The sequence below is a fragment of the Podarcis melisellensis genome (assembly GCF_964234715.1).
Source record: "Podarcis melisellensis genome assembly, chromosome: 17".
In the NCBI taxonomy this organism is placed as follows: Eukaryota; Metazoa; Chordata; class Lepidosauria; order Squamata; family Lacertidae; genus Podarcis; species Podarcis melisellensis.
The window spans coordinates 7,533,912-7,559,386 of NC_138534.1; the positions used below are offsets into that span (position 1 = coordinate 7,533,912).

The window sequence follows — 25,475 nt, forward strand, 5'->3', positions numbered from 1 at the left end:
TTTCTAGGCACAGGTCTGGGATTTAAAGCTCCGTGTCCGAGCATTTTTGGTTTGTTCTTTATTTTTGTCCTGGCGCTTTCCCCAGGAAAACCCTCATTTTACTGCTGAACTGGAGCAAGTGGCAATCTGCAGAAAACTCCATTGCCACTTGCTCCAATTCAGCCGTAAAATGTGGATTTCCCCAGAGGAAATGCCTGGACAAAAAAAAGAAAGAAAATCGCTTGAACATGGAGTTTTAAAGAGCAAACCTGTGCCTGGGAAGCATGGTGCAACAGAAAGTCTGGACGAGCCCTGGGAGAGCTTTCTGGAATGATTTTAAGCAGTGTCGTCAAATTGAGCACCTGCAGCAGCGCACAGCTGGAACTTTCTGGCTTGTTTGGCGCTGCCGCCTCTCTAGGTGGTTCGTTTCCCAAATCGCTTCTGGGCAGAGTGCTCTGTGGACTGAGGCGCCCTGTTCCCCCTTCTGTTGTCTCTCTCCGTAGGCATAGATCCTCATGATTCAGAATGCTTCCTCTGCCTCTCCCAATGTTAAGGATTGCATGAGTTGAATGTGCTCGTTTTAAAGCCCTTGACAGCTTAGGACCAGGTAACTTATGGGATCCACCACCTATCTCCATGTGTACCTGTATATTAAGATCCTCTATGGGTGTCACTGCCATGGGAAGTAAAGGGATAAAGGCCTTTTCCGTAGTGGCCCCCAGTGTTAGTGTGCTCTTCCCAGAGGGAGCTCTTGGCACCTAGGATGCTGTTGTCTCTTTGGCGTCTTATTGTTCTAAGCTTCTTAGTTTTAATTGGAATCTGTTGTTGTTGTTTTGTTAAGCTGCTTTGAGATCTGCATTGCAACATTCACTGTTTTTATTGATTTACTTCATATATTCACCCCCTTTTCTCCAAGAAGCTCTGGGTGGCAGCTTATGATGATTAATTAGACTTATTAGCTGCTTGTTACTCAACAGTATGCAGCTTTGCTTTCTTTTTCTGTGGCCCACCCTGGAAATTTGATGAGAGGGCAATCTATAAATGTCCAGAATCAATCAATGGTGCTCTTGGTGCCAAGGCTGGGAGTCCTGTGGTCTTCCAGGTGTTGCTGGCCTACAGCTCCCGCCATCGCTGACCGTTGGCCCTGCTGGCCCGGTGCTGGGAGCCCTTCCCTGGCTTGTGCCCTTCCTTTTCCTGAAAGAGGCTATGGTGGCAGAAACACTGACTGGCAAACCCTTTTGCCTTCCAGCTGCAGAAGTTTCGCAAATGAAGAAAGTGGCGGAAATGTGGAAGTCTTGGAATCGCCGGGTCAAGCAACTGCTCTCTTCCTACGTGGCCTTTTCCCCGCCGCAGGAGAACGGGGGTTTGGAGAGCAGGGTGGGGAGGGCTCCATGTATGCTGATGGAGCGGCAATGCTGCAAAGCACCTCTGGCAGTGGGCTCTTTCTAGCCTTCGCTGGGTAAATAAGAATGAATGGAGACTCCCTTAGTTTCCCCATCAGTGGGGCAGGTCATGTGACACTGCTAGCTGGAGACAATCCATGTGACGGTTGCCTTGGCACTCTGTCCTCTGGCTCAGCCCAGACTCCCCAAGGTCCATAATGAGCCACTTTCTCAGCAGGGAGAAGGGAAAGAATCCCCCTCCCTCGCTCTTTGTTCTCCCAGCTGCTCTAGCGGCAGCTGCTGGGTGCATCCTCATTTACAGCTTGAAACAGGTTTAGTTCCAATGGCTCCCTATCACATAGTAACCTGGGAGTGATAGTTTTGAGAGAGTGCTGAGTAGAAAAGCCCCTTTATGGAACTTCGGTGCCCAGAGTTCCTTGGTCCAGCGTTATTGTGTCAGCAAGAGAGAAGGCTTGCAGCTTTCTTAAACTTGCACTGCAGATATGCTCAGAGTGTCTTGCCTCCTCAGCCCCAGAGAGAAGGCCCCACATTATTCAACATGCACCAAGCTGACTCAATTAGGAATTTGGCACCTTCTAGTATATCCCCCAGCCTATGTGGTCTGCACTCAGCTCGCTGCCCCTCCACTCCTTCCACACCAGTCCTCCTTTGCACCAGGCACTTTGCACCTACACCTCTCTGAGCTCTGCTTGTTTGCCCTTCTATGGGTTTATTTCTTTGGGGGCTGTAGAGAGCTAATAGCTTGCTGCTTTAAACTGACCTGATCCCTCCTGAATGGCCAAAAGGACCTAGCAGGATGCTGGTGTGACGCCTTGCTTGCCGGCTCCCGTGAGAACCCAGCTTCTGAACCTACCTCGGGTTTCTTCAGATGCCTGTGGCGGAAGACCCTGCAAAGGGGGCATCCTTCTTGACCAGCATCTGCCCCTGCTATCTGTGCGGCCCATTTCCAAGTAAGAAAAATGACTGAGCTCAACGACTGTTGCTGGGTCTTGATCTCTGAGAGGGCTGCCTGCTTTCTGCCTTTGGGCTGCCAAAGGAAGAAACACAGGGCTGAGACTACCTGCCCCTGCTAGAGAAAAGCATAAGAGACGGCTGAGGGAGACTTCCCCTTCCCTTTGACCTCCAAAGAACATAGAAGAGGCTTCCGTCCCCTATCAGCGGCCTGTTGACACCTAGGTTGCTTAAGTGCCAGCTCTGTTCTGGTGTGCAAAGACTTGTGGGGCACAGTCCATAGGCTGCAGCTTGGAGCAGGGCTTGTGCTGGCCCCTGGCCCAGACCATGTGTCATTTCTGGTGTGGGGTGGTGTTAAGTAATTGCATCCTCTCTGTAGTCCCTGCAGTTGGGGGAGGCATGCTGCTGTAGTCTGTGGGGTGTCCTCTTTCTGTACTAGGGCACATTGGTGTGGCCTTGTGGGTGGTCTGGTCTCCCCTTGGGCAGCTGGAAATGTGACCTTTTATGGAAGTGTCCTGTTTCCTATATTAGGTTAAAGACGTTTTAAAGGGTAAGAAATTAACTCAGGGTTGCTGCTGCTCAGGATGGATGAGGTGACGAGCTGCGGGTTAGATCTTGCACTACTGCCCCTGCCCAATTCCTTTTTAAACCAAAATTTAACTTCTCATGTCCCTGGACAGAGGAACGATAAAGGGAAACAAATGCTCCAGGCAGCCTTTCTTTCCTGACCCCATTCTTACCACCCCCTCTTTGGTATTAGGGAAATTGGATTTTTATACAAGTGCCTACCTCCATGGTTGTTGCTCAGCCAGAGGCGTTGAAAGCCAATGCTAAAAACCAGAGGCCGTGAATCTGACTGTGTTACGGCTTTTATTTTATGCTTGGAGTGACATAAATATATAAAGTTTTTAGGGTGGGGGGAGTTCTAAAAAAACTCTGTAAAAAAGACGTACTGGAATCTTGCACCAATAATAAACCTTGTTGAAACCTCATTTTCTTCTGGGTTGTGTTGATTGGGTCATCTGGGCATTGAGACGGTCATTCATGTGGAATCTTGCAAGTCATCCCTCTTCTCACTTCAAACTGAAACATCTCTTGCTTCCCAGCAATCTGCAAGTAAGGTGCAAACTGCGCCCCCCACCAAAAGCCCTAGCACAATCCACTAAGCTAACATTAGTTTCAAGTGAAATGAGATGGTGTGGAGGACAGAGAGAGGAGGGTGGCCTTGAAAAGCAGGTAGGTGTTGGCTTTCAGGATGAATCAAGTATTTCCTGGTTCCCTACATGGATTCCCTCTTGTTCCAGCTGTGACTCATGTGATCCTGGCTAGGGTGGTGTTGCCTGGCCTTTCTACAGGGGAAACCAAAGGCTTGTGATGAATCTGGGCTCAAAAGCCAGTTTCTTAACTATGGAGCCTCCCCTTCCCATGTTGTCTTGAGATTTACACAAACATTTGCCCATGTGGGGCATCCAGAAGCTGCCCGCTGGTTCTGTGTGATGGATTCTATTCATCTCCTCCCTTGCGAAGAAGAACTGGACCGGCACTGGGGCTTGTGACACGCAGGAAACAAGTTTGCATTTACTCTAAGGGATAAACTTGGTTGTCTAGATTAGGTAACACCTCTGTCACCCAACAGGGACGGTTTGGGTGCACCTGTTTGAGGAGCAAGGCAGAAGGAGTAGAACATAGGTGCCCTGGCGGATGCTTGCGTTGTCCTAAGCAACTCTGTTTCCAAATAACGGGAGCCAAGCAGGGGCACGCAAATACCTTTAGCTAGCCTTGGCTGCCTCTTTGGTCCTAGTCCACGGAAACTTCAGCTTTGCCAGTGCCGTTGCTTAGCCCTAGGCTAAACACAGATCCATTGAAGATCAGGCTCCAGAAGTAGCTAGAATTGGAGAAATCTTGTATCTTCATCTTGTCTCTCTCGACCTGAAAAGCTGTAGCTGAGTCCTGCACCTTAGAGAAGCAGACAGAGCATACTGTAGAGGCTCTGCTCCGTGCAACTGGCTGAAGGTGGAAGGACAAACACTGGGCAGTGCAAAACCTCTCCAGAAGGCTGCAGGTGGGCTGAGCCATCCTGGTAGAGATGCCTGAGGACAGGCAGCAGTAGAAAGGAAGCGTAGGATGGTGATCTGCAAAAGAAAGAGGTTCTGTCAGCTGGATCTGACACCCCCCAGAGGATGACCATGTTCATAATGACAGTGGGGACATCATGTAGCCAAGACACTAAAAGCAAGTCCTCTTTTTAAAGTGAGCACACACAACACTGTCATCCAGTCAATTCCTATTTCATATTTTCCTTTGGTTCTTCTGTCTTTTCTCAGAACACAGACTTTTTCAGAATGGAAAAGGAGCACATTCTCCACAGGTGTTGATGATGCCTTTAGAGTTACTCTTCTGGGCAACGATCACAGCTGTGGGCACATTTTTCTTACTGCTTTTGTGGTGGTCACCTTTTTATGATAAATAAAATTGATACTTTATACTATGAGCTTTTTATGAAAGAAGTACAGTATAACACTATAACATTATGGTGGTGTTGTCATATTGTGTCTTCTTTGGCGATCACTCGTAGCTGAGTAAGATTGTCTTCCATGAACACAGTCTTAACAGTGAGTCTGTAAGTTACTGTGGAGGCCAATTCTAGATCCACACACCCTTCCACTGTGGGGACATAGGTTTCTGGGCGGGACTTCTCCCTTTTGTCCTGAGTTGTGTAATATTGTGTAATCTTGCTATAACACCACAGTGAATTAGCATTTTAGTGTGTGATGTTCTAGCACTTTTAAAAAGTCCCAGAAAAGTGTTTTAGCAAAAGCTCAATTTTTAAATATAAAAATGGAGTCACAAAATGGTGCCCAACCCAAGCACTATAGTGAATGTGTGCTAAGTAGCAGATGGCTTCACCTGCAGCAGCTATACTGCACCTACTGGTCTTGATGGAAAATAGTGGGCTATACCTGTTTCTAACCACTTGCTCCTGCAGAAGCCAAACGAATGCTCCAGCCCTTGTACAATTCATCACAGAGCTTGTGTTAGTCACAAATACAGCAGACGTGTAATACAAGTTTATGTTTGGAGAGCTTCGGATCACTACGTTCTTTGTGGTCAACAATTCCAGCAAAAGCTGGAAACTAAAGTGACTTAGTTTATGAATGAACACTTTGCCACAGCTCAAAGGCTAACCTGTTATAGGCAACCTCCTTAGGTACCCATCTGGGTGCGGACCCAGTGCCCAGCTTGCAGCAAAGAGATGGTGATAGGTTCTGGATTCCCGGTAGTGTCTACTACCTCCAGCAGTTTCAGGTCTGCAAATGCAGCTTCCGACACGTTGGCTGCCAACAAACGGTTGGATCTAGAAAACAAAGGAGGATTTGTGTGTGAAATGGGGAAAGCACTAATATGTGAAGCGTTTTTTTTTAAAAAAAAAAAATACAACAACACAGTTCCTGGAACTTTGAAACAGCTCCAGAGGATGGATTTAATTCAAAGGAGTCAGAAATGTGGTTCTGTCACAGCACAACCCTATGCATGTTTATTAGGAAGCGATGCACCAACTTGACTGCAAGTGTGAACAGCCTTAACATTGTCTGTAGCAGCAGTATCTGCTTTTCTCAATTGCCATCTATTTTCTGTTAAATGGCCTTTCCAGCTGGTGGACTTCTTAAATTAAAATATAGCTTGTAACTTATACTCTTTTTAATGAATTTGCTGGTTTACAAAGGTTCTGAAATCCAAACGGGGCTTGGAGTTTGAGGAATTCTGGTCCAAATATATTTTGAAAGTGCTGCGTGCATATCCAGTAAATTAAATACGTATTCATTCATGCTGTTTTAAAGCACCTTTTTCTTTCCATATGACATTTCCATGCTGCCCCAGATTGTAAAGTTCTCTGGGTGCTTTATAGATTGGTGACACGACAAGGAAGACCTATCAACCAATTGGAGCTGTGACTGGCCAGCTTCTTCTCCAAACAAGGAACTGGTTTTCCCTGAGCAGAGTTCAGGAGACTGCCCAAGCAGCATCACCACTCAAATAAGGTACCCCTGTATCTAAATTTACTTAATGAAATCTGTGACCAAGATCCAGATAAACTCATTGTGGAGATCACACAGGGTCCCTGGACATTTCACCGTCTATTGATCCCTGTGCCAACACTTTATTTCTCGCTGCCACCACCCAGGCCCTACCTGGTACAATACTGAGTCCAGTCAGGGTTAAATTGGAACATAAACTTCTGTTTATTTATTGCAGTTTAACAAGCATGAGGTTTCATAAACTGTATCGGTCAATTACATTCATGGGGTGCCTATCCAGACCTATAACTTTCGCTACCTGCTCTCACTCACTAAACCACCTCTCAGATATTTACTTGTCTTCCTAGCTCCTAACTGTTCCTGACTCAGTTTATTTTGCTACACTCACTCAACCTCCCCACAGACTCTATCCCAATTCACTCCCACTCCAACCAACCACCCAACAAACTCTCTCTTCATCCCTTCCAGAGCTGGTTTTATAGTCCCTCTGACTCCAACCCCCCTGGGTTCTGATTGGGTAACCTGTTTAACTATTTCACCACCAGCACTCTCATATGTTAACATCACACTCATTATCTTCTGTTCAGAGTTTTGATTCATGTCAGCAAGCAGCACAGTATTTGTGGAAGCGGGGAGGGGACAGAAAACTGCCCTCACTCAACAGAGAAAGCAACACCTATTATGGTAGACACAATGAAAGGTTTACTGCTTCATGATGAACAAACATTTATTTTCTAATGCAGAATGGATTGTTTTTGATTTATGCATTTTGTATTCCCATTTTGTATTTTTATTTTGTGATCCGCCCTACGATCTTTGGATGAAGGATGATATGCAAATCTTATAAAGAATAAGAATATAAAATCTCTTATCAACGTCCCATGAATTATCTGGTATTATATGGCTCATAATCACAGTATGTTTGAGTATCATAATTAACTGCAGAGTCCAACAGCATTTTATTGGGGGGTTTTACAACTACTTTTTCATCTAGTTCCAGTCACAATTTTTATGTTCACCATTTCTGTTTTCGTTTGTTAGTAAATGATTGAATGTTACAGTGAATGTCCAACATCTGGTGAAATCTACAAATGCACAGATAAATGGATATACTGACAGGTATCAGTTAGTGAGAAGGGTGGGAGAAAGAGAGGTGAGATGTCTTGCCACCCACTTGCTATGGGGATATTTTGGGCTAAACTATGTATGATGCTCTCAGCCACATAGAGAAAAGGACTCCTGACCATTAGGTCCAGTCGTGGTCGACTCGGGGGTTGTGACGCTCATCTCGCTTTATTGGCTGAGGGAGCCAGTGTACAGCTTCCAGGACATGTGGCTAGCATGACTAAGCCGCTTCTGGCGAATTAGAGCAGCGCACGGAAATGCCGTTTACCTTCCCGCCAGAGCAGTACCTACTTATCTACTTGCACTTTGACGTGCTTTCGAACTGCTAGGTTGGCAGGAGCAGGGGCCGAGCAACGGGAGCTCACCCCGTCGCGGGGATTCGAACCGCCGACCTTCTGATCGGCAAGTCCTAGGCTCTGTGGTTTAACCCACAGCGCCACCCACATCCCAAATAGAAGTTTGTCCCAAATGTTTTATCATCTTCTTTTGAAGATGTTATAGTGAAGGTGAATATATGACTCTCAGCCTCCTGCAAAAACTCAAGATGCAAGTCTTGGGAAGGAAGTAAATTTTTCAGGGGTTAGAGGATGGAGTATCAGTGGCCTTTGCCATGAATAACAAATCAGAATTAGTGTGCAAAATTGAGAATAAATTGTGTGAAGTAATTTGTTTAATTCAAGCAGGTACTCAAACTTTTCTTGTAGAATTTGGCTTGCATTTCTGCAGATTTTAAGTGTAGACTAAATGTGCAAAGAACACAGGCATGACATTTTGTTTGATGCATTCCACTTTTAAAATATAGACAACAGCAATTCAGACCCCTGGCTTACATTGTTTTTTAAAGCACCACACACACACACACACACACACAAACACACTTCCTCCTTTATGAGCAGTGGGAATGTAATAATCTCCATACCCGAGTGTCTATCCAAACTCTTGTAGTCAATTGTCATTTCCCTTACCTGAGAGTGATGACACGGATGTTGGGTGCTGTGAGGAAGGCCTCAGCCATAATGACAGCAATCCTGTTATGCTGCAGGTATAGATATTCTAGTGATTCTGGTAGGTCTGGTGGAACATAGGACAGCTCATTATAGCTCAGATCCAGGAGCTGGGAAAGCAAAACCAATAAAATGTTGGAGTCCCAGAGATTCCTGCCAGATCTGGAGCATCATTAAGGACAGCAGGTGCTGGACATAGGCAGATCTGCCTTGGGTTGTGAGTGACAACAACACAATCATTTGGTTTTCTTCTATACGCACCACTGAAATCAGCTGGAGTGGCATAAGGGCACTGTAGCCCTAAGTTGGACAGTGCAGGAGAACAACTGGTAGTTCCCCTTAGGGCAGGCATAGGCAAACTCGGCCCTCCAGATGTTTTGGGACTACAACTCCCATCATCCCTAGTTAACAGGACTAGTGGTCAGGAATGATGGGAGTTGTAGTCCCAAAACATCTGAAGGGCCAAGTTTGGCCATGCCTGCCTTAGGGCTCAAACATAGTTCCATGCTTCTGGCATCCAAATGCTTTAAACAGGATTTGTAGGAGCCATACTCTTGCCTGTGTTCTGAGAGTTACTCAAACAAAAACTGAAAGAGAATGGGCTTATCCACACTTACCTTTCCTTGGCTCTTTCCAGGCATTGTCCGCTCCTTAAATCTCTGTGTCTCAGCACCCTTCTTTTTTGCTCCAGAGCTTTCACTGCCAAAACCTGCTCTTTAAAGCTCAGTCAGGACAAATGGCAATCCGTGGAAACCCTGAACTGACATTTGCTCTGATTGAGCGCTAAAGAGCATGTTTTTGCAGAGAAAGCACAGGGGTATGTGTGTGTTAAAATAAAACTGCTCAGACACACAGCTTTTAAGCGTGGACCTGTGCCTTGAAAGAGCAGCGTGAAAGGTAACTGTGGATAAGCTCAGAGTCCAGTATCTGGGAGCAGAAGCCCACATTAGCGGGAAAACAGTCACTATAGAAACATGCTGAATTTTGAGTACTTTTAAGCAGGGGCTTGAGGAGTAACAAGCACATGCAATTATTATATTGCAGTAAATCCAGGTTTTAGGCATATTCTGAGGGAGATAAAACCCATGTTTCTCCAGGGAAAAGCCATCACGGGAGACCAACATCCCCTCTCCATCGCCAGCATACAATATTCAGAGGGAGAACTTGCACCATCTGTGTATGGAGAGTCCTCTTCATGGTCATGGTTAATAGTTGTCATCCTACATGAATTTGTCTAATCCCTTTGCAAAGTGTGATGTCGTTGCCATGGCTCGTGCCAGTGCATCCTGCAAATTTGTCTTGCATTGTGTGAAGAAGCACTTTCTCTAGTCTGCCCTGAACTGATGGCAATTCAACTTCTTTAGGTTACCCCAAATTCTAGGAGGAGAAAAATATGCTTTTCTTAGTAGCTAAGGACAAAAGCCCTGCCTTACACTTGTTCCCGCTTTTCCCAGGATGGCTCCTGGTTTCCATGCAGATCTCCCCATGCCCAGATTAGGAAAAGATCCAGCCCAGAGACTGTTACTGTGGACCCTTAGTTGTGTTATTGTTGTCCTAAAACCAGCTTCTGAGCCACTGGAGCACACCAAAGGGCGCCTGCCTGCCGACAGCCTCACCTTGAGTCCATGCAGCTCTTGCCAAGTGCCTGGGTAGATGCCGCTGATCCGCAGGCGGTTGTGGGCCAGGTGTAGCTCCTTGAGCATCGTGAGGTTGACCAGCCGCTCTGGAGAGAGGGAGTTGAGCTGGTTTTTCTGAAGATTGAGGACCTGAAGGCTGGAGGGGAGCCCGGCCGGCAGGAGCGTGAGCTGGTTGCCCGAAATGTCCAGGGTCTCCAGGCGCCTCAGTTTGCGGAAGGCCAGGCGATGGATGTGGGCGCTGTAGAGGTGGTTGTAGCTGAGATTGAGCTCCACCAAGGCGTAGGTGGCCGCAAAATCCTGCAGCCCAATGTGCGCAATCTGGTTGTGCAGCAGCATGAGCGAACGGACCCTGCGCGGAAGTCCGGACGGAACATGCTCCAGCCGGTTGTTGTACATGTGCAGCGTGTGGAGGGAACGAAGGCGGGCAAAGGCCTCGGGGTGGACTCCCGAAGCGGTCAGGGCGTTGCTCTGCAGCAGGAGGTACTGGAGACCCCGCACACGGCTCAGGCGCTCGGGGGGCAGGTGGGTCAGGTGGTTCCGGCCCAGGTGCAGGATTGCAATGTTGGGGGGGAGGCCGGCAGGCACCTGCGTCAGGTTGTTGTTGGAAAGGTCCAAGTACTCCAGGCTCTTCAGCCGGCTGTAGAGAAGCAAGAGTTGAAGATTAGGAGGCCCGCCAATCAGCATCCGCTCTCCTGTGGTCTTCCAGTTCCCCAGAGCTGGCCACGGGAAACCCAGCACCCTGGCTCTTGGCTTCGCCACTCATACCCACCAGGGGAGCCCCATTAAAAACAAAAGAGTCACCTGAAGGTGGAGGGGTCAAGGCCATCATTGGACAGGTTGTTGTTCTGCAGGTAGAGCTCCCGGAGGCGCCACTGGCTGCTCAAGGCCCCTTTTGGGATGCGGGAGATGCGGTTGTTCTGCAAAGCGGAGCCTAGTAGTTAAGGAGGATCCCCTCCACTGCTCCCACCCCACCAGCCTAGGCGTTGGGATGTGAATAGATGCTAAGAGAGGATATATTTTTTAGATATTATATTTCCATTATGTCAGGGAGCAAAGATTTGCCCTTTTCTATTTGTAGGGAGTTGTGTGTGAGGTTTATTGTTAGAGTTTACACCCTATTGAGTAAAACTAAAAACCAACTATTTGGGGGCAGGCCAGCGGTAGAGTAAATGTGAGTAAATGCCATTGAACTAAGTGGGATTTGTTTTCCACTAAACATCTGTGAGATTAAGGGCAAGTGTCTTTGAAAATGTTCTAAATGAGCATAAAACAATCCAATTCCACAACTGGTGGGGCTTGGCGCTGAAGAGTCAGGAGAACAAAGGCTCTGGCTTAGTACCCCAACTTTCCTGTTCTAACTGCTGGGCCCCATTCTCCTTGAGCTAAAATCTGGGGCTCCCGACTCCCCTTCTCTCCCTCAGCTCCCCTGTTCATGGCTGGGCTCTGTTCTCTTGACTACTTGAAGCAAGCCTCTGCTTCTATACCATCCAGGTGGGAAATCTCAGCTGCCAACCTGTAAGTGGAGGCGGACGATGGCACGGGGCAAGTTCTGGGGCACGTAAGTGAGCAGGTTGCTGGAGAGGATGAGGGTGCTCACGGCATCGGAGCCGTTGAAGGCATCAAAGGGCAGACCTGTGTTGTTCAGCTGGTTGTTGTGCATATAAACAGACCTGTGGGGGGGAAAGGTAAGGGACAGGTTAGGAGTGCCACCTCCTGGGCTAGCCTCATTGAGTCCTAGGGGCAACACCCCATCCTGGATCTAAATGCTATCTGTTATGTACTGAAGTTCTCACCCTGGGCCAGCAGGGGGATACTGTAGATAGTTATGCAAATAAGGGATCGAAAGTGACGTTCAGTGATTGGATAGTTTTAGAAAATTGTTACAGTTACGTTGTACTGGAGCTCTATATAAGCAGGCTGACTGAACCCTTCAGTTCAGTTCTGTTCTGGCCTGTGAATAAACAAGAGCTGTCTGAAGAATCGCTGTGTCGTCTGATATGTTCACCCACAACTTAACACTATCCCCTGAGCTTGACACTGGGCTGGTGATCCTGAAGTAAGAGAATCTTCTTTTCCTAAAAGATTGCTGCAATCCTTGGCCTCTATAATGGGTCAAGCCTGATCCACACAGCACATTCTTCATATGTATACCTGCATCTAATAATTCCCTAAGAACCCTCCCACCTCCAATTCTATTTTGATATAAGGCAGCTGTTTGTGGCTTTCAGGCTGGATAAGGGACTGGGGGAGCAGGGGAGAGGATGGCTGCTTCACCCTGCCAAGCATTTGTGTGCTCTCTCCAAGCTCTTTTCCTCCCTGGGGGAACCCCATAGGTTGCCCTGCTGCCACCCCACCCTCAAGTGAAAAATAAGTAGCCTGATGTAAGGGGAGCAGTAGAGGGTGCCTCTGAGCAGATGCAGAGTGCCTTTCTTCCTCGTTTCATAACCCCAGCAAGCTTCTTGAGCAGAGGGTGTGGCTTCTAGCTGGCTCTGATTTTCAGAAAGTACAGTGAACGCTTGGGTTGCGAACGTGATCCATGTGGGACAGTGGCGTAGCGTGGGGGGTGCAGGGGGTGCCGGCCGCACCGGGCGCAACATCTGGGGGTTAGGGTTAGGAGGCGCAAATCCACAGGTTAGGGGGCGCAAATCCACGGATTAGGGGGTGCAAATTACTTGCCTTGCCCCGGGTGCTGACAACCCACGCTACGCCACTGATGTGGGATGCACGTTCGCAACCTGCAGCATTCGCAACCTGCATCTGCACACACACACAGGTTGCAATTTGGTCTTCTGCGCATGCGCAAAGCGCGATTTAGCGCTTCTGCGCATGCGCGACCGGAAGTAACCTGTTCCGGTACTTCTGGGTTTCAGCAGTCCGCAACCTGAAAGAAACACAACCTGAAGCGGCTGTAACCTGAGGTATGACTGTATAACTTTCTCTCGTACTGGGATCCCTGTAGTAAGCAATATCATGCCAAAGGGTGTCTGCCAACACTCTGTGGTCTTGCTTATGTCGGAATGTGTACCAGTCCTCCGTCCCACTTTTACCTGAGGCCAGGTTTATGCCCAAAGGTAAATGGGTAGACACGAGTCAGGTGGTTTGCAGCAAGGTCCACGATCCGCAGCGTGCTGGGTAGGAGCTGTGGCGCCACCGAAAGCTGGAAATAAAAAAGACATACTCACAAAATGATAAAGGTGGAAGGGACCCCACGGGTCATCCAGGCCAACCCCCTGAGATGCAGAAAGATTTTGAACTGACTCCAGCTTCCTACATCCACACCCACCTACGGCCTGTTCAGAGGGGAAGCAGCCAGAAACATTGTAGCCTAAGAACTGGCCAGCCAGGCCCAGCCACACATCAGCAGAAAGGTCCCGTCAGATTTCAAAATGGTGGTAGAAAATGGAGCCTGCTTGCTTGCTCCGTGGTAATAATAAATAATAATAATAATATATTATTTATTCCCCAGCCACTCTGGGCGGCTTCCAACAGAATATTAAAATGCAATAATCTATTAAACATTAAAAGCTTCCCTAAACAGGGCTGCCTTCAGATGTCTTCTAAAAGTCTGGCCATTGTTTTTCTCCTTGACATCTGGTGGGAGGGCGTTCCACAGGCTGGGTGCCACTACCGAGAAGGCCCTCCTGCCTGGTTCCCTGTAACTTGGCTTCTCGCAGTGAGGGAACTGCCAGAAGGCCCTTGGCACTGGACCTCAGTGGTGGCAGACTCAAGGAGAAAATGCAAAACCACGTTTTAGAATTGTGTGCCATAGCAAGAACAAGCTTCCCACATACAGAAGCTGTTTCTCAACATTCCAATACCCTCTAGAGCAGGGTTTACTAAATGTTTTACCAGCTGTTTTTGGACCACAGCTCCCATCATCCCTTGCTAGCAGGGCCAGTGGTCAGGGATGATGGGAATTGTTGTCCCAAAACATCTGGAGATTCAAGTTTGGGAAACCTTGCTCTGGAGTGAACAAGAAACAGGATGGGGCTACGCAAACAGGAGCAGGCTTGATTCTGAAAGGTGCCGAGATACCAAGCATGATAAGCACCTCAGTGCTATCCTTGAGTGCCCGCCTTTGGTTCCTTTCCATGGAAGTGAATGGTTCCCATTATTCCCTCTCAATGGAACTCAGTTTTGAGTGGACAGATTCAATCCCCTCCCCAGCCACGTGTGGGGCATTCAGCCTACCTTATCTTGTAAGGTGGTAGAATGGGATGTGCAAACAAACATATATGCACATTGTTTTTTATATTGTAAACTGTCCTGTGATCCTCTGATGAAGGGCGGTATAGAAATTTAATTATAATATAATATAATATAATATAATATAATATAATATAATATAATATAATATACACACTGAATCATGAAGACTCTTAACATGATTATCCTCACATGGTCTCTTAACTGTTTCAGTGAACCTACAATATTGAATTGTTCGTGCACAGCACTTCTCTTACAGAGTCGATTGCACGTATCTCAAAACATCCTTCCACAAGGACTTGTGCACTCCTGGAGGGTGAATCTTGGATGCTACTCCGAGTTCACGTACGGCAAGATAAAAATGTAATAAGTTATCCCCAATTACACCTGCTTTGAATGATCACTATTCTTACTTTGAATATATTGGAGCTTTGCACAGAAATGTCAAAGATGTCATCTTACATTCTGTGACCCTTTTTCTCTATATCTAGGCATGTATTTTTTGGCTGCCCCTCTGGAATTTACTAATGTATTTTTGCTCCCTCTCACAATATCTTGAAGCATCTCAGATACATATCCAACAAAGATGGAAGCATTCTGAAAAAGATGTGCAGAAGGCAAGTGCCTGCTGGTGGCTGAGATTCTTGCAAATAATGCTGGACTGTATCACAGATGGGAAACCTTCCGATGGGAAACATCTCCACCCGATCTCTCCACGTAGATGTTATGGGACTCCAGCTCCCATCAGCCCCAGCCAGGAATGATAGGAACTGTAGTTCAGCAACGTATGGAGTGCAACACATTGCCTACCCGTCCCCTAGTGAATCCTACCATCAACAGAATTCAGTGGCTATGAAGATCAAACCCTTCCTAAAACACAACTCACCTTATTGTTGGCCAGGTAGATGTACTGAAGCGATTGCAGGGACTCAAAGGCTTCATCTGGGAGACCTTTAAAATGGGACACATAAGAAAAAGGCAGATTTGGGATTCATGCCCTCTACCGACTCTACCCACTAGATTTATGCCCAAGCAGCAGCAGTGATGGCCTTGTGATCTCTTGCTGGGTCACGTGCAACCAGCTCTGGATCTGAAGGGGGTTGCTAATTAACAGTTCCTTCATTTGGAGCATCACAACTCCAAGGGACGGAAGGGCAAAAAATTGAGCATGAACCATTTCCTTACAACAATCAACCCATCTACTTCTCATGGGAACAAACATCATTGGTCAATTAGGAGACAATTATTCATGTATTGGAGGGAGGGGCTGAGGGTCCCCTGAAAAGATAACGATCCTTCAGAATGCCAGGGAACACCCTGCTCACTTGGGTCTGCTCACCTTCAGAGGTGATGTGGTTGTTGTGTAGATTGAGGGTTCTCAGGCCAGCCAGTCGGGACACCTCATTGTAGGGCAGCTCCTGCAACTGGTTGTTCTGCAGAAAGAAAACCAGCAGGTGGTCAGAATCAAATCAAATTTTATTAAACGGTCACAGACCAGATTAACAGGTGGTCAGAATGAGTGGCAAGGCATTCACATGGACTCTGCTCTGGGTGGCTCCTGATCTCCTGCAGTTCCATACTTCCTAGCCAAAAGAATGCCCATTGCAGAAAGTTAACTCTTTATTGTAAAAGATAATACTTGCTGTCACTTCTACAGCTCTGGAAACACCAATCTAGTGTCTAGGCAGCTATTCCCAGGCCCACACTCTATGGAGCAGTTGCAGCTACTAGGGGCTGCTCCCCCTCCACCCATTTATTTACCTTCCACTGACAGGCTGCGCACATGCAATTGGAGACTATGTCTGTGTGGAAGCTGCCTCTGCTCTTCCCGTTTCAGTTCTCTCCTGGTTCTGGGAGACAGTGGTGCAGGAGAGGGTAGGGAAGCACCTAGCCCTTCCCTTGCCTGCCTCCTCTTCCTCCAGCTCTGAAGCTTCCTCCTACCTCGGATTCTTGCCTCCTGGCTCGTACAAGCCCCCACAACCCATTGCCCTCCTCTCTCGAGTCAGACTTCCCGCTCCCCCCAGTGCACAGTCCTCAGCATCCTGCCATCCCCTGACATACTCCCACCCAACAAGGCCACCCTCCGCATCTGCCCAGGATCCCCTCCACCACCTGCAGCGAAAGATGCTGGATGCCTGCAGAGATATTGCTGGGGAAGATGTGCAGGTCAAGGCCACCGCAGTCCACTGTCTCTTCTGCTGGGCAGGTGCAGTTGGCTGGGCAGCCAGGCACGTTCTGGGCTGGGATGCCTCCCATGGGCTGGGATGTCGCCAGCAGCAGTTCGTCGTCATCAAGGCTGTCGAGCAGGAAGCTGCAAGGGATGCTCGCCAGCAGGAATAGTAGAAGACGGCCACTGCCCAGCTGCTGGGGGCAGAGGTCAGGGCTAGTCAATAGGGGCTCTATACAACCACCCTGCGCATGCTTTTCTCTCAATGCTTCCCCTGTCTGCTTCACCAGGTAGGCCAGGAAGCCCCCCTTCTCTCCCCACCCCCATGATCCCCACTGGAAATGCAGACAGAGCCCCTTAAAAGTATGGAAACGCCTCATTGATTTGGAGGGGGGAGATGGAAGGCACAAGGGGGTGCTTGTCTCTTCCAGCGGGGAGCTAGGCGAATGAGTGTTCAGCATGGGAGACGGGAGAAGCACTGCATGGTGGCAAAATGAAATAAAACAGAGAGCAGCCTGTGTTGTAAATGTTTGGGTAGAGTTCCTGTGCATGGGGAAGGGTGTCAAAGATGTGTGTGGGCTCATAAACGGTTGCTGACTAGTGAAGGTGGGGTGCCTACTCACAAACTGCCGTGCAAACCAGTGGCTTTATTGGGCCAGCATTTCTTGGGGGGGGGGGGAAGAAAATTGCGAACAGTTTGAGCCTAACAAGTCTGAGTCTCAGGCAGAAGTTAAAAAGCCGAAGAGCTGCAGCTGAGGAACGGGATGTGGAATTGTGCATGGAGGGGGAAGCAGCGAGGGGGGTGGGGCGGAGGGAAGGTGGATGACTGGAAGCATTCAAGGTGTTCCTCTGGCCTGAGGTTGCCTGGATCCTTTAAATCACTTCCCCACTCTCGTCCCAGCATGCCCCATTCAGGACAGGCCCAAGAAGTGAAAGAATCCATACGTCATCGTTTCCCATCAGTTAAGTCAATGCACACCCCCATTAAAATGAATGGGAGCTGAGCTTTGTGGTCCTGAAATGGGTCCAGGATTGCCCATCAGAAAGCAGAGCTGCCCGGCAATCCATCTCCACCCCTAATCTGTGGCATTCTTCTTCTTCTTTGGCGATCACTTGTAGCCGAGTAAGATTGTCTTCCATAAACACGTTTTTAACAATGAGTCTGAAAGTGACTGTGGAGGCCAATTCTGGATCCACACGTCCCTACAGAGTGGGACATTGGTTTCGGGGCGGGAGCTGATGAGCGCTTGATAGCACAACCAGTCACATGGGCTGGTAACAGTGGCATGGCGTGGGGGGTGCAGGGGGGGCCGGCCGCACCGGGCGCAACATCTGGGGGTTAGGGTTAGGGGGCGCAAATCCACAGGTTAGGGGGTGCAAATTACTTGCCTTGCCCCGGGTGCTGACAACCCACGCTACGCCACTGGCTGGTAATATTTTCAGTAGCCCCTTAATCTGAGAGTTGTGGCCCAGAAGACACTCTTTCTCTGGAGAGGAACGTGTTGTCACAGGAATACAGGGACTTTCCAATGTGCTATAAGAATACACTAAACCAAGGAGAATGGATTTTAGGGATCAAACAGCCCAGAAGGAGGGGAGGGGAAATGCTTTTCCAAATGGACCTTGAAATGGCACTGTCTGTATCCCTGGGGCCAATACTGGAGGGACCCAATGCCATTCCAGGGGCAATCTGGTATCTCTGGCCAGCTGGAAGGGCAGGAGCCCAGTTTGCCCCAAGGACGAGAGGTTATGCCATTGGCAAGGTGCGCCTGGATTTGCGTTCAGCTCCTTTGGGAATTCTTTCCAGCATGTCTGTAAATCGATCTTGGGAACCATAGAAGTCTGCTCAAAGCAGGAAACAACCAGTCCTTGTCTCCTTACCACCGGACACCGGTCTGTCAAACAGAAGAGACAGAAGCTAGAAGCCCTTGGTTCTGAGCCAAGGAGTCTTGTCTGCTTGTTAGCTTTCGCTTTTATATTCAGAAAAAAAGAAGACACAATATTTGGAAGTACGTTTCTCCTCCTTGCCCTTCTTCTTTTTTTTTTTTATAAATATTTTATTAGGTTTTTAATAAACAAATTTCCACTTTCAAATACATACTTCCATGAATCCAATGGACTCCCCCCATCTCCTGAGCACTGCATTCCCTGTGTAACCAAAACCTCAGCAATTTGTTAACTTGTTTTATACATAACAATATATCTTCCATTTTATCGTGTTATCTGATGTAAACATTTCAATACAATTGCATTAATTTTTAATTTCCACACAATAAAAATATTTCGTTACCTCACTTCTGTCTTATAGTGTCTTATTTATCAATTCAGAAATTTGCCGATACTGAAGCTATACCTTCCTAGAAAGGAGCATTTTTTAACATTCATACAACTTATAATGCTTTTTCAAATAGTCCTTAAAATTTTTCCAAACTTCCTCCGTTTCTTCTTCTCCCGAGTCTCGAATTCTGCCAGTCATTTCAGCCAACTCCATATAGTCCATCAGCTGCGTCTGCCATTCTTCCAATGTGGGTAGATTTTGTGTCTTCCAGTGCTTTGCCAACAAGATCCTCGCTGCCGTAGTAGCGTACATAAAGAAAGTTCTATCTTTCTTGACCATTCTCTGGTCCACCATGCCCAGAAGGAAGGCCTCCGGTTTCTTAGGTAAGGTGAATCTCAGCACCTTTTTTAGTTCATTATGTATCATTTCCCAGAAGGTCTTCACTTTCGGGCAGGTCCACCAGAGGTGTAAAAATGTACCTTCCTCTTCCTTACATTTCCAACATTTATTATCGGACAGGTGATATATCTTTGCAAGCTTGACTGGGGTCATGTACCACCGGTATATCATTTTCATAATGTTTTCCTTCAAGGCAGTACATGCCGTGAAATTCATTCCGGTGTTCCATAACCTTTCCCAGTCTTCAAACATAATGTTATGCCCCAAGTCCTGTGCCCACTTTATCATAGAGGATTTGACAATCTCATCCTGTGTGTTCCATTTAAGCAGCAAGTTATACATTCTCGAAATTAGCTTAGATTTTGGCTCAAGCAACTCTGTTTCTAGTTTCGATTTTTCCTCCTGAAAACCCACTTTTTTATCTGCTTTAAAAACTTCCTGGATTTGAGCATAATGCAACCAATCTCGCACCTTGTTTTTTAACTTTTCCATACTCTGTAACCTCCATTTATCTCCAATTTTTTCAATTATTTCCCAATATTTAGGCCAGTGGGCCTCCATATTGAGTCTTTTACGTGCTTTGGCCTCCATCGGTGAGAGCCACCTCGGAGTTTTACTCTCCAATAAGTCTTTATATTTTGACCAGACCATGAAAATTGCCTTTCTGACAATATGGTTTTTGAACAATTTATGAACTTTAACCTTGTCATACCACAAATATGCATGCCACCCAAAAGCATTATCAAATCCCTCCAGGTCAAGGACGTCGGTGTTCTCCAATAAGATCCAATCCTTCAACCAGCAGAGGGCTGCAGCTTCGTAATATAACCTCAAGTCCGGCAGGGCAAACCCCCCTCTTTCTTTCGCATCTGTTAGTATTTTAAACTTTATTCGGGGCTTTTTGCCCTGCCAGACAAATTTAGATAAATCCCTCTGCCATTTTCCAAAACATTCCACCTTATCCACGATCTGGAGGGACTGAAACAAAAATAGCATTTTCGGCAATACATTCATCTTTATAGCAGCTATTCTGCCCAGCAAGGAAAGTTTTAATCTTGACCATGTTTCCAGATCTCTTTTTATCTCTGACCAACCCTCCTTGCCCTTCTTCCCGCGCCACACACTTTCTATGTCTTAACATCACGCAGGAATAATAATAATAATAATAATAATATAAACTCTCTTCTCCTCGACAGAAAGGGCTGCACATGTAAAGCATCATTATCATAATCAACAACCACCACCGCAACCTGCCTGCTGTGCGGTTGTTAAAGACGCAGGAGACAACGATTTCCCCTCCTAGTCAGACCCAAACAGAGAGCATACCTGCAGCATCCATTAATGCTGAATAACCCGAGGTTTCGGGCTGGACAACCGTTGGCCCGCGCGGTGGCCCCTTTGCACCCAGGCGCAGCATGCACACGACCTTTCCGACCCCGCGCGACACGGGTCTTAACTCCCCGGCGCCTCCCACGCCAAAGGGGCAACTCCCCCCGGCCCCTCCCCGCCCCTCGGCCCCTCCGCGTCGCCCCCTGCCGGCGCGCTCCGGGGCGCCACGCGGGGGTGGGGAAAGCGGCGCCCGGGTCCCCGCTCGCTCACCATCGCCCTGCTCGGCTGGAGCCGCCTCTCCGCGGGAGGATGCCGCGGGTCGCGAATGGGATCCAGAGCCGCGCGGGGGCGGCACCCCTTGCCCTCCCCGCCCGCTCGCTCGCTCGCTCGCCTTCCTTTCCCTCCTGAAACCAACCTCTTGCTGCGGAGGAGCCCAAGGAGCGCAAGGGGAAGGAGCCGGGGGAAAGCCCTCCCCTTTCTTCCCCAAAGGCAACCGGGACGGACCTGTCGCCGCTGTTTCTGCGTGGGAGTGGGGAGGAGGGGGGGGGAGAGAAAGAATTGTTGCGTCTCCTTCTTGTTTTCCATCCGATCAGAGTTAAGACGGGCTATTGCATAACGCTGCCTCCGCGGAGAGAGGTGGGTGAAATGCCAGCGAGGCGCAACGCTCCAAGGGCCGTTCAGCTGCGCCGACTGACTGCTTTCTCCGTATCTTTCTCCAGCGCGCCCACCTTAGTCCTCGTATCTCCTCCAGTCAACCTGTCAGCAGCGGCACCCCGCGCTCTCCCAGGACTTTAAGGCTGGTCTTACTTGAGTACCAAAGGAAAACATGACTCGGCACAAGGAACAGAGTGCCCCCTGACCATGCTCAGAGGGCCCCTGCTGTGGTTTCAAGCTAAAGCCGCTGGGCGACAGGTATCTGCCCTTACAAAGTGGCTGAGCAAAGTGCACAGAGTCAAATATCAAACTTCCACTGCAAAAATTACAACAGGATAAGGTTAAGGATAGGGACTCGGGTGGCGCTGTGGGTTAAAACCACAGAGCCTAGGACTTGCCAATCAGAAGGTCAGCGGTTCGAATCCCCGCGACAGGATGAGCTCCCGTTGCTCAGTCCCTGCTCCTGCCAACCTAGCAGTTCGAAAGCACGTCAAAGTGCAAGTAGATAAATAGGTACCGCTCCGGCGGGAAGGTAAAGGGTGTTTCCGTGCGCTGCTCTGGTTTGCCAGAAGTGGCTTAGTCATGCTGGCCACATGACCCGGAAGCTGTACGCCGGCTTCCTCGGCCAATAAAGCGAGATGAGAGCCGCAACCCCAGAGTTGGCCATGGCTGGACCTAATATTCAGGGGTCCCTTTACCTTTAAGGTTAAGAATATCACATCAAAGTCATCAGCTGCAATCTGAATGACAGGCATTTAACCTTCAAAATGACTTTCCCCCCCTCTCACACACATGCCCACCTCCTAGGACACTTACAGCACTTCTCTGGAATATCTGCATGTTTGTACTTCAGACCCACACACCACCAATCATTTTTTGGGACTGCAATCTGTTATCCAGTGGCTGCCACCAGCCTTCCTCTGTGGCTCTTCACCTTTGGAAGAGAAGCTGCCAAACACTTAAAGACTACCTGGTTCCAGGGTCACAAAGTTAGGGCAAGTTGGGTTCCATTCTCTGTCCAGCTGCAAAATGCCCTGATTTTATTCCCCCAGAACAAACTGGAGGAATCAACAGGACAGGACGATTGTCACAGTCCAGTTCACAGGTGATCGAAGTCCCAGCTGGGGACGTCGGGACCGGGGGCAAGATGGCAGGGTGGGAGCAGGAACGGGAGTCCAGAAGCCAGGAGTTGGGAAGCCAAGAGTCCGAGGGTCAGAGAGCTGGGAGTCAAGAAGCCAAGGGTCCAAGGGTCAGGAAGCAAGCAGTCATGAAGGCAGGGGTCTGAGGAGCAAGTAGTCAAGGAACCAAATGCAACAAGGCAGGGAGCATGTTGCTGTGGCAAATACCTGAAGAGAAATGCTGACCTTATATCCCTTCCCAGTTCTTGCTACCAGGTGCTGTGAGTTACCAATCGGCCTCACCTGTGAGGCCACGCCTTGCCTCTCCAGAACAAATTTAGGAAGGCCCCAGTCCTGGTCACAGGACCTGGCTCCTGCACGCACACCTGACAATGATGCCCACATGCTTTAACAGGGTATGTGGACCATGATATAAATAAATTTGTTTCTGTTATTATCCTTGCACTAGACCATTGTTTATATCCTGCCTTTCAGGATACAGTTCCTTCAAAGGCAGCTTATATTAAACTACATTTTAAAACTACAATAAGCAACAGCAACATATAAAAAGTCCTACTTGCCACAGGGCACTTAATGGTAGAATGTGTCTGTCTTGGGAAGCAGACAGTCCAGATGGAATAGTTGCTAAGATGGTCTTCACCTGCCTCCCTCTCTCTACTGGGCTCCTTACACATACAAAGCACATTTCCCTTCTCAAAGAATTCCAGGCACTGTAGTTTGTTTATTCTTACTCATAATAATAATAATAATAATAATAATAATAATAATAATAATAATAAAATTTGTATACAACCCTTCATCCAAAGATCACAAGGTGGTTCACAACATAAAAACACAAAATTAAAACACAAAATACATAATAAACACTTTTAAAAGGCCACAGAATGTTTTCAGTCCAAGGCCTGGTTATAGAGAAATGTATTTGCTTGCCGCCTAAAGGTATGTAATGAAGGTGCCAGGCAATTATTCCTGGGGAGAGCATCCTACAAGTAGGGAGCCACTGCAGAAAAGGCCCACTTTTGTGTTGCTGCCTTTTGGACCTCTCATGGAGGGGACACACAAAGAAGGGCCTCGGATTATGATCACAGGGTCCAGATGTGGGGAAAGGTGGTCTTTGAAGCACAGGTGGCAACCATTTTGCACGGGGGGGTTCGTTCCTGGCTCCCCTGTGCATTGGTGGAACACACCAACAAGTCCACTTCACCCTGTTATGCTCTCATTCTGCCCTCTTCCAGATCCAAAAGGACCCAGGTGTTGGTGGTTGCACATCAATTGGACACATGCAAAATAGTTGCCACCTGTATTGTTAAGGGTTGCTGGGAATTGTAACCACAGCATGGAGAATTATTGGAGGGGGAGACTATGTTTCACATGTGCTGTAAAGCTGTTGTGTTTACAAGCCCTGGCTGTAGATAGCCCTGTGGTGTGGAGAAAAGTCCAACTGGAGCAGGTTCTGAGGTGGTCTTCATAGGAACGTAAGACAAGATTCTTGGATCAGGCCTATGGCCCATCCAGTCCAGCATTCTGTTCTTCCAGTGGGAAGCCTGCACACTGGGCATGAATGCAACGGTAACCTGCTCACCTGTGATTCCTATCAACTGGTAATCTTCATTTGTCTCCCCATTCTCTACAAGTCTCCAAAAACATATTGAGAGGGACTTGAACTCACTGAATCTTCAAGGAAAACTGGCTCTAGTGGAGAGCTCAGGAATCGGGACAGCTGCAACGAAAACAGGAAGTTGAGTAGGCATTTATCTGTCTGTCATAACACTAAGGCATGAGGCCATCCAGTGAAATGGATGAGCAGTAGACTCAGGAAGGGAACAAGAAAGTACTTTTTCACACAATTTATGATTCTCTTATGCAATTTGCTGACATGAGATGTGGGGTTGGCTTAGGCTTAGATACAAAAAGGCTAGACAAGTTTATGCAGACAACTTGTGTGGCTTTATCAGCAGGCATTAGTCATGATAGGTGCTCAGCGGCAGCGTATATTTGAACACGAGATGCTAGGGGATTAGCGAAGGGTAGGGCTGTTGCCTTCTTGTCCTGACTGGGGACTTCCTGGAAGCTGGCCACTGCTGGAAGCAGGATGTTAAAGCAGAAGGAACTGTGGTCTGATCCAGCAGGGCTGTATGCACTCTAGTCAACATCTCCTTAGAAAGACAACATCTGTGCCTTTAACAAATGTGCAGATATAGTGAATTTTGGATTGTGTGGCAGTAGCAGCACCATCGCAGAAAAAGCCAACTATAAAGTAACTTGCTTTGCCCCCAAAAGGAATATGGCATTCTACTCAGATTTGTGATGGTGCCGTTTTAATAAAAACATACTTGTCTGCCCATCACTCGTCCCTACAGGCTTCTCATGTCCCCACTTTGGGGAGCCCTGAATTATGCAATGCAAGAGTTGGTAAACAAGAGCAGGTGGTTCTGGTTTTTCTGATTGTCATGCAAATTTATACAGCTCCGAAAGCAGATGCCAGGAATATTTCAGCGACTCTGGAATGAATCACTTTTAGTTTCCCATATGTCATTGGGATGAGATAGAGGAATTCTGTGAAGCCATGGGCAGGGGCTCACTTCATTCGGACAAAAAAAAAGCTTCCAGATTTGGCCCACGTGTAGGGCTTAATTTGAACCAGGGCTGAGCCCAAGACACGTGCGTAGTTTCAGTGCTTTATTTCAGACAGTAGAATTTGTTTCAAAATCTAGTTCTGGGTTTATCATTTTTCCTGGAACTCAATTTCTCTGTTGCTACAGACAGCCTGCCTCAATGTCTTGACTGCATACTTCCAGCCTACCAGATTTTCAGCCATATAAGAATCTGATATGCAAAATTATCTAGGTTGGAGAAAAACAGAAGTGTTACAGGGCTGAACTTAACTTGGCAGCGAAAGGACACAGTTCTTTGTTTGAAGACTGCCAAACAGTAACATCTGACTAGCTGGCTTGAAAGCACTATTTATAGCTTCCTTTCCTGGCTTGGCTTAAGTGAGGGATATATAAACACTTTTCTTGTTTATTGTTTTGTTATTGGTTCCCTCACCTCTTCCTTGTTATGTTTGCCAGCGTGTTCAATTCTGTGCCAGGCTGGGGCACACAGCACAGCCAGGGCTCCATCTCCAGTTAGGATGACACCAAGGCACAGTCAAAGCCCAAGAAGTG

The 25,475-nt window shown here is 47.8% G+C and overlaps 2 protein-coding genes across 8 annotated transcripts in view; one reads left to right on the forward strand and one right to left on the reverse strand.

Moving 5' to 3' along the window:
* CC2D1A (coiled-coil and C2 domain containing 1A) overlaps positions 1-3,325 on the forward strand; it is a 51,480-nt gene extending 48,155 nt beyond the window's left edge. The window contains exon 30 of the mRNA XM_081894997.1: positions 1,229-3,325. Coding sequence (XP_081751123.1) covers positions 1,229-1,249 — 21 coding nt within the window. The 3' untranslated portion in view covers positions 1,250-3,325. The remainder of the gene's footprint in view (positions 1-1,228) is intronic.
* PODNL1 (podocan like 1) lies at positions 3,187-25,475 on the reverse strand. Of its 7 annotated transcripts, XM_081894301.1 has the most exons (12): positions 25,357-25,475; positions 23,978-24,028; positions 16,455-16,706; positions 15,682-15,775; positions 15,229-15,293; positions 13,184-13,293; positions 11,650-11,806; positions 10,938-11,053; positions 10,116-10,773; positions 8,461-8,609; positions 5,520-5,688; positions 3,187-4,465 (listed from the first exon to the last, which is right to left on the reverse strand). In XM_081894301.1, the coding sequence occupies exons 3-11, from the start codon at positions 16,596-16,598 to the stop codon at positions 5,538-5,540; spliced, it is 1,644 nt and encodes a 547-aa protein (XP_081750427.1). In that variant the 5' UTR covers positions 16,599-16,706; positions 23,978-24,028; positions 25,357-25,475; the 3' UTR covers positions 3,187-4,465; positions 5,520-5,537. The 7 variants fall into 7 exon arrangements, 6 of the variants coding, with proteins under 6 accessions (XP_081750427.1, XP_081750428.1, XP_081750426.1 ...); XM_081894302.1 differs by lacking the exons at positions 23,978-24,028; positions 25,357-25,475 and adding an exon at positions 20,931-21,186; XM_081894300.1 differs by lacking the exons at positions 23,978-24,028; positions 25,357-25,475 and adding an exon at positions 20,786-20,924 and having other exon boundaries at positions 16,455-16,703.

Bases quoted from the DNA above. Each gene is read 5' to 3' on its own strand.
- PODNL1 (XM_081894297.1), bottom strand. The intron at 13,294-15,228 runs GTGAGTTGTGTT...TTTTATTTCCAG, and splicing joins TCTACCTGGCCAACAATAAG to CTTTCGGTGGCGCCACAGCT. The intron at 11,054-11,649 runs GTTGGCAGCTGA...TCCGCTTTGCAG, and splicing joins TCGTCCGCCTCCACTTACAG to AACAACCGCATCTCCCGCAT.